At 37.8% G+C, this 8,746-nt stretch overlaps 1 protein-coding gene across 1 annotated transcript in view; it reads left to right on the plus strand.

Moving 5' to 3' along the window:
• GALNT1 (polypeptide N-acetylgalactosaminyltransferase 1) overlaps nt 1–7,515 on the plus strand; it is an 80,520-nt gene extending 73,005 nt beyond the window's left edge. Inside the window, exons 11-13 of the mRNA XM_042911340.1 lie at nt 1,488–1,586; nt 2,274–2,408; nt 5,532–7,515. Of these exons, the coding sequence (XP_042767274.1) occupies nt 1,488–1,586; nt 2,274–2,408; nt 5,532–5,678 (381 nt within the window). The 3' untranslated portion in view covers nt 5,679–7,515. The remainder of the gene's footprint in view (nt 1–1,487; nt 1,587–2,273; nt 2,409–5,531) is intronic.
• Nucleotides 7,516–8,746: the final 1,231 nt, after the last annotated feature.

Below are 8,746 nucleotides of genomic sequence, written 5' to 3' on the forward strand. Positions count from 1 at the left end.
TAGCCTTTCAGGGATCTTTTGTCATGCTTCAAAGGGTCTAGAGAAGCCTGAGATCATAGAATTTTAGAGTAGAAAGGGGAATGAGAAGGTATGAATTTAGAGTCTCTGCCTTTACTAAGTCTGACTTTCATGGCTCCTGTAGGACCTGAAACTGAATAAATGAGTTTCAGACCTGTTAATCCAGGAGATAAATACACTAAACAACAACCACAGATAACAAGTAAGTCAGATCTTTCACAGTTTAGCCAGTCTTAAGGACTAACCAATGTCTTCCCCAGACAGATCTAATAATCCTAAGATTTAGTGAGTATGAACTCCATGTCAACTCTATGTCTTGGTCTGAGTGCTTTACAAACATTAACTCATTTTATCCTCATATCAACACTATGAGATAGAGGTACTATTATCCCCACTTAACCATAAGTAAATTGAGGCATAAGTAAATGGTTTAAACACAAAATGGAAGAGACAGGATTTGAACATAGGCAGTATGGCTTGAGAATTTGTGCTCTTAACCATTCACACCCATACTCTTTCTCATATCCACCAATATTTCTCTTATTGCAGTGAGGGAAAGAGTGAATCCAGATTCCATTATATTAGAATTGAGAAGTCCTTAAACTGCCTGTGTTGTTCTGCCCAGTGGAAGTGCCAAGATCCTAGAGGAGATTATAGCAAAAACTAAGAAATCTGGGCTATAGGTTCCTGCCTGTTTCCCAGGAATGGATATGCTCAATAGCAAGAAGTAAAAGAAAAAAATATAATAAAGTACTCAATAGCCACATATGGCTAGGGGCTACCATATTGGATGGCACAAGTATAGAACATTTCCATCATTACAGAAAGTTCTATTAGTGCTAATTAACACAGCAACACAGGAAGTTGTCTGTCTTGCTGTCATTCCACACATTTCTCCCTGCCAGGCCCTAAGTTGGGGTTTCCACATTTGTTTGTCAAACCCGGTGTTTTAAAAGCTCATAACTACTGTATACCCTGTGTAATCTCAAACAATTTAGGTACATCCTAAAACAACTTTCATAGGGATGTACTGTATCATATTCCCAAACCATCCTGTCAGTAGTTATTTTCCTGCTAGGTTAAGGAGGACATCAAGATCATATTTATGTTCAGGAGTATCTACTCCAATGATGCAAAGCTCCCTTCTTTTCCTACATCAAGTCTTTAAGGGTCCCTGATAATTTAGAACCTCAGTTGCCATTAGACATCTTGATGTTTACCAAATATTTTACCCAACAAGAGGACATCTCTTATTTCTCTTTCCAAGGCAGTCATCAAGATGGAACTTGGAATGTGAGTAAACTGGAAGGAATTGATAGTGTATTGAAGCCACTGAGCATTCTGCCGTCAGTCTACACTGTGTATATGTATGTGGTAGAGAGTTTCGATTGACTTTAATGTCCATATGCATCTATATGTATGTCTTGTTTATCTAACACCTTGTATTTTCTTTATTCACTGTTCCATAGATAAGAAATGTGGAAACAAATCAGTGTCTAGATAACATGGCTAGAAAAGAGAATGAAAAAGTTGGAATTTTTAACTGTCACGGTATGGGAGGTAACCAGGTGAGTATTTTAGTAAAGCTTTAAAAGGAATAATTTTGGGGGCACCTGGATGGCTCAGTTGGTTAAGCGTCTGACTTCAGCTCAGGCCATATTCTCATGGTCTGTGAGTTTGAGCCCCGTGTCAGGCTCAGAGCCTGGTGCCTGCTTCAGATTCTGTGTCTCCCTCTCTCTCTGCCCCTATCTCCCTCATGCTCTGTCTCTGTCTCTGAAAAATGAATAAATGTTAGAAATAAATAAAAGGAATAATTTTTGGATTTGTTTGAATCTTTTATCTCATGACGTCATTCAGGAAATATTTTCGTACCTATGAAGAGACAATTCTAAAAACCTCTAGGAGAAGGGAGCCTTCAGTCTAATGATTGTTTTTAAATGGAAACATTTATAAAAGGCCCCTTGTGAGAACCGTATTTACATTGCTTTGCGTGAGATTTATTTTGCCCTTTATAGTCGAACAGCTTTTGATAGCCCTTGACAATACACTCAGTGTATACAGAGAGCTCACGGTCATTTTTTCTATCCTGTATGTAAAATTTGTGGTAGCTTTTTCGGAATCATTTATTCTCCTAATACTACGTTAATAAAGTTCAGAAATCAAATATCTTGAGATACTTGTTTTTTTTCTCTGCTAGATTACTGGCTAGTTTCTTTTATTGTTAAAGCTTATACGTGTGCATTTTTGTTTTTCAGGTTTTCTCTTATACTGCCAACAAAGAAATTAGAACAGATGACCTTTGCTTGGATGTCTCCAAACTTAATGGCCCAGTCACAATGCTCAAATGCCACCACCTAAAAGGCAACCAGCTTTGGGAGTATGACCCAGTGGTAAGTTTTCCACTTGCATAGAGGAATGAAATTATGTGTGTTGTGAAGCTAAAAAAATTCTTTACGGCAAAAAGAATGAATTCTTGTAAAGTTTGAAGATGGATCAAATTGTTCTTACATCTAAAAACCTACAGGTGGGAAAAACAAACATGTTTTAATCTCCCCAGTAATTAATCTTGCCCCCCATTTCTTGGGTCCTTGTTGCCACTATAGCCAGTCTTCTGTGTGTATGTCCTCAAGCTCTGTAGTCGTCTAGTGTGGGAGAAATGGAGACGTGAGTAGGCTGTTTAAATTAGTGAATTAAACACTTAGGTAAAAGGTGAGCTTTAAATAATTAAATTCTCTGGCTCATAATGATTTTTCTGTGACATATGTAACAAAGCTTTTTACCTTTGCTTTCCTCTGGAACCTCTTCCTGTCACCACACCGTGTGTGCTGTCCTCACACACAGGTGCAGAAAAGATCACTCAGAGCACCCCCAGTAAGCCTCACTCCTGCGCTTTGCATCTGGCTAACCTGCTTGTGCTTTTGCTTTAAGGTTCTGGAACCAGCACTGGAATCTTCAGTAGGTCTTTCTCTGGTTCTTTTTCTTCTGCACAAGCACTGATTTTTTTTCTCTTAGGAAAGACTTTTGCTCCTACCTTACTTTCTACATACCATCATGTGTTACATGTATTAACAGCAAGCGAGGGGCTGGCTGGCACTCCTGCCTCTGGTTCTCCAACCGTGGCTCTAGCCTCGGCCTGACACTATGGAAATAGCTCCTGGCTGCAAAGCCAGAGCATTCCTGTCTCTTTTTCTTTAACTTCTTTAACTTCTTTATTAGCATCATGACTTTATTAGCAGTTAAGACTTTGGCTGTCTTTTCTCCCTATACCAGGTCATATGCAAACCCTGGTCTCCTTTAATCATCAACTCTCCTCTTTCTGGAACATACCCTGTACTTTCACACTTCTTTTCACAGACTCTGCTGTGTCTTATGGGCTAGAACTTCATCCCCTAGTGACCATCTGCAAGGGAGGCTGGTTAAACAGGCGTTAGTTTTCCAGTCTCTAAGGTGTGATGGGGACAGGAAGTGGGAGTGGATGTTCGTAGCCTGTGTATGATCTATGCAATCTGCCACACCTGTTGTTCCAAAAGTAAAATGTGTGCTTAGAAGTTTAAGGAGCCAAAGTAGGTTTAAGGTATTTAGAAAGAACCAGTTGTGAATGTAGTTTTAAAACTTCTGGAGCCCTTTGCATGGTGTCTTCTCTGAGGTAAAATTTTAGTTTTGCAGGCTGGGTTCTATCAGATAAAGTTAGTTCAGTATTCACAAGATAAAGTTCAGTGTTCACAGTGTTTATTAGGGAGCACCCTTTGGATCAACGCCTGTGAAAAGGACAAAGCAGAATTGGGCAAAGGGAGGAGTCACGCTGCGATGCAGGTCCCACAGCTTGAGCCAACTGCATGGGGAGCTCCAGAACAGCCTGTCGGCGGTGTCCTGCCTCCATCAGTCTCAACCACAGCAATCTGGAGAAATAAAATATTCATGTCAGTGATTTATAATCTAAACCTAAAATCATGAAACCGAAGGCTCCAAAGGAACCATAGAAATAAAACCCAGGACCTTGTTTTATACACGTAGAGACACTGAAGCCCAGAATGGAACTTGCCCCAGGGTCACGGAGCAGGTAAAATGATGGAACCGGGTCTCAGACCTGCCACTCTTGATCCAGGATTCTTTGCATAATACCATAGGTCTTTGATTAGATTTATATATTCTTACGTCTTAGAGTCTTATTTATATTCTATATCACATTCCATTTATGACACCAGACGCTTCTGCTTTGATGCATGGCTCTGTCCTTTCGAAATGCAGATTTTGACCTAGTTATACTAGAGATTAGGGGCAGGAGCCAGCAAATTACCTTTATTAGGTTGCAAGTAGACTCTGCAATGATAATTATAGCTTTTATTCTCTGCTTAAAAGGTTACAGTCAGTTATCTGTCACCTGTTTATCTAGTTGCCTTAATTAAGCTTTTTCTGGGGTGCTGGGGTGGCTCAGTTGGTTGAGGGTCTGACTTCGGCTCAGGTCATGATCTCACAGTTTGTGGGTTTGAGCCCCGCGTCGGGCTCTGTGCTGATAGCTCAGAGCCTGGAGCCTGCTTCGGATTCTGTGTCTCCCTCTCTCTGCCCCTTCCCTGCTCATGCTCCATCTCTGTCTCTCAAAGGTGAATAAACGTTAAAAAAAAAAAACAAAAAACAAAAAACTACTCTCCTGTGTGGAGAGTAGTCAGTGCTGACTGGGTCCTCTCTTGAACACAGTGATGACAGTCCCTGAAAATGAAATGTTCCAGATAAAAGAATTACATTAGAGGGATGAGTAAGAGTCCGATAAATGTGTTAGTAAACATATTTCACACTTTCTTAACAGTTGTATACATTTACAGGATAATGGTTAACTCATGTTCCTACACAGCTGTTGGCTGTGTGACCATGCTGGTGACCAGCGTGCGGTAACAGACACATAAACTGACCTAGGCTAATCACTCTGATAACTCTGTCCTGACATTTTGAAATTATTCTAAATATCAACTTGACAGTATTGAGTCTGGAGTACAAATGAGTACATAAAAAGTTACATAGCACCATCTGTCACCCATTTATTAATGGCTGCTTTAAGATGATCTCTTAAGATTTTGAGTCTTCAAAAGGACCTGAATTTTAAGGACATGAGGTTTGGAATCATAGAATTAATTTGAACAGCCTTATCACAGGGAAATGAAGCAATTTTGAAATAGCTTTTGAAAATAGGTTGAGGATCCTAAATTAGGAACCACTAATCTGATCTTTTTTTTTTTTTTTTTTTTTTTTTAAAGGAAGCTGAAGCACACAAAGTGAAATTTCTCAGTGTTAGAGCTTGTGCAGAATTGGGAGTAGCTAGCATTGTGGTCATGTTCGTTTAAATTCATTGTAGCCCACTGCACCCCAGTGCCTTTCTCCCTCCCACATAGCTCTTAAGGTGGTCTTAACGTAGACACCTTTTCTACAGGGCAGTTTAATACTCGTCAGAAACGATGGCTGAGATGTTTGAGTTTTTTTCTGTCACGTTCATGTTAAGATTTCTTTTCTGTCACTTGCAGAAATTAACCCTGCAGCATGTGAACAGTAATCAGTGCCTGGATAAAGCCACAGAAGAGGACAGCCAGGTGCCCAGCATAAGAGACTGCAATGGAAGCCGGTCCCAGCAGTGGCTTCTTCGAAACGTCACCCTTCCAGAAATATTCTGAGACCAAATTTACAAAAAAGGAAAAAGAAGAAAAAAAAATAAGGATTGACTGGGCTACCTCAGCATACATTTCTGCCACATTCTTAAGTAGCAAAAAAGGAAAAGTGCTTTCCTCCTGTGGGGATGTAAGGTTTATCAGCCATTGAAACTTAGACTCCTCTCGCTTTTCACTAGCTGTGAACCAGCCTTCTTGTCCAAGGACGTGAAACTACAGAGTAGCAAGACTGCGCACACTGATGTTTACACAATGGAAAGAGTCTTTCATCAAGAATCATTGTAAAGAATATTCAGGCAGTGAAGCAGTCAACAAACGTGCTTTCCGGGGAGCTGCACCTTTCATGGTTTGCTTGCACATCAGTAACTTTCACTGAATGTGCTGTCCTAATGAAGAGATTTCTAAGATTTTTTTTCTGATTAGGACTGGTAACCAGTATATTAAATATTGATAGAAAAATAAGTGAAAAAGAACTGGAACCAGTTTCAGAATCATGAAAACAACATTTTTACAATTTAAGAAAAAACTATATTAAACAGGGTTTAAAGGAAATTAAAACAGAACTATGAGAAGTACAATTTGTTATAGTATAGTATCAAATTTCTATATAGATTTTATACCTCAGTGGGGAAAAAATAACGGATTCCAGTGACATTTTGTTTTCATCTGTGATAGTCATGGATGCTTTTTTTCCTTGGGGTGCTGAAATTGAGCTAAAAAAAAAAAATGGCTCTTTGAACGTAGTTTTAATTGCTTTCTTCAATTTTGTTTTATTTGGTTTATGGGCTGTTTAAATTGTAATTTCTAATTGCCTTCAAAGAATGAAGATTTAACAATGTCTGGTCTCACTGAACAGGTTAGATCTCTCAGTTGCTCTTGGGTCAACTGGCTATTGACTTTCACACACACAAAATTTCCTATTAGAGTTTGAACTTCTTAACTTGATTCAGCTGATTATGCTTAATACCCAAGATTCATACTACTGTACTACAGATTTGTTTTCACAGCAATAAATCTTCAGTTCTTTATGATTCCACTCAACAAAAGGCCTGCAGAAGTGATTATTTGGGTATTTGGAGAGGATCCATTTGATGATTTTTTGGAAAACTTTTTTCACTGCATACTCAGATGTGCTTTATTGTCAGGTGCATATTTAGATTAGATTCTTGTAATGGTGATTTTTTTTTTTTAATTTGAAAATGTTTGATTTTTTTTAATGAGTTAACCAAAGAAGTGCAGCTACTCTTATATATTAGTCCTGCATTTCTTCCCTAAATTCTATTTAGATTAAATCAGTTTTTTCCTCTAATTTTTAATACCACAGTATAACTTCAGAATCGATTAAAAGTTGAGTATAACAATTAGTGTTTTAATTTCATAGAAGATCTCATTGTGACATCTTAACTGATATGTAAAGCAGTCCATTGGCAAAAGTGCTTGTATTTTCTTATTTGTAAGAATATATTTAGTGATATTCTTTTCTTTGATTATCAAAGACTCTCACTGCAGGCAGTGCTAGTTCTTGTGCCTAAGAATGTTTCTGAAAGTTGCATCACTAATGGCTACTTGCCAAGTTGAGTGTATAGAAAGTTTCTCATCTCCTATTCAGGTTAATCAGCATCAAACACATATGGATGGTTTAGAGTGAGACTGTAGTACAGAATGCATACATTTTGTCCCCAGGAAATTTGCAGTGAAGCAGGTGCTGGATGGGTTGTTTTTGTTTTTGTGTGTGTGTGTGTGTGTGTGTTTTTCCTACTCCATGAGCTCTGTTAATTCTGTCTTCAGTAGGCCTAATGTTCGAATAAACCAGATGTCTAATAAATTATTTTCATGCTCAGAATTTCAGGTTTTTGTACTCTAGTATAGCTTGGTCTTATTCCTTATTGTAAGAAAGCTTAAATAGCAATGTGATTCAAGGTTTTGTTTTGTTTTTTTAAGAGGGGGATGTGAGTGATTTAATTCATGGGTACTTTTAGAACCTGATAGATAATCCCGTTGCCTTTATTTTTCTAATTAAAGAATTCATAAATACTTTGAAAATATAAAATATTCCTGAATAGTTGTGCCTTACATTGGTTTTATTTGAAGTTAAAATGGATCCCTAATCATTACAGCTATTTGTAGATCAGGCCGTATGCTAATCGCTCTAAGTCAAATTGGGAAGAAAAGAATGAATCAAAAAGAAAGCAAAGGATGAAAAGAGGGGATTATTTGACCAGTGAAGAATTCACCAATGTGACAAGAATAATCTGAATCTTCAAATTTATTCACCTTCCTCCCATCCCAATCCATTTTAATGTCTTTCTGTTCTGATTGGCACCCTGAAAATATAAGTGAAGGGCAGCATGTAGGACATGTCCTCATTTTCCTATTCTACATTTAGCTGAGAAACAGAAGTTCCTCTGTAAAGATCTGGTGCTCTCCCCATCTTTCAAGAAGCACACCAAGAGTAAATTGAACTCAGAATTACATGTTCTTTTAAGGAGAAAGAAAATCAGAAGGTAGGGTTTCTTAGGTGGTAACTGTGAGCAGAGGTATACAAAGAGTGAACCATTTTTTTACTCTGGAAAATTAGATGTTTTCAATTATGCAACACTTCTCCCATTGTCTGACTTCCTGAAGATAAAGAATTTGCTTGATCTACCAAAAACTAATAATTTTAAGGAAATGAGGCAAAACTCTGCTGTATTGACTATACATAGCAACAATTAAAAATTAAATTTTAAAATTACCATCTGTGATCACATCAAATAAGTCAAATATCTAAAATGTTAACAAGAGATACGTAAGACTTCTATCCCGAAAACTACAAAATGTTGCTGAAAGTATATAGAACACTGCAATAAATATGTTAATGAATTGAAAGGCTGCATAATATCAAGATCTGTTTCCCACAAATTGATTTACAGAAATCAATTCAAATTTCAGTGAAAAAACAATCCTTCCCCTGAGGCTTTCTTGTAGAAATTTGCAGATATATATGGAAATCCAACAGACCCAGAACAACCAAGATAGTCCTGAAGGAGGGGGCAAATGTTGGAAGACTTAACACTACTCAATTTCATGACTTG

The sequence above is a fragment of the Panthera leo genome, chromosome D3 (genome assembly GCF_018350215.1).
Source record: "Panthera leo isolate Ple1 chromosome D3, P.leo_Ple1_pat1.1, whole genome shotgun sequence".
NCBI classification, from domain to species: Eukaryota; Metazoa; Chordata; class Mammalia; order Carnivora; family Felidae; genus Panthera; species Panthera leo.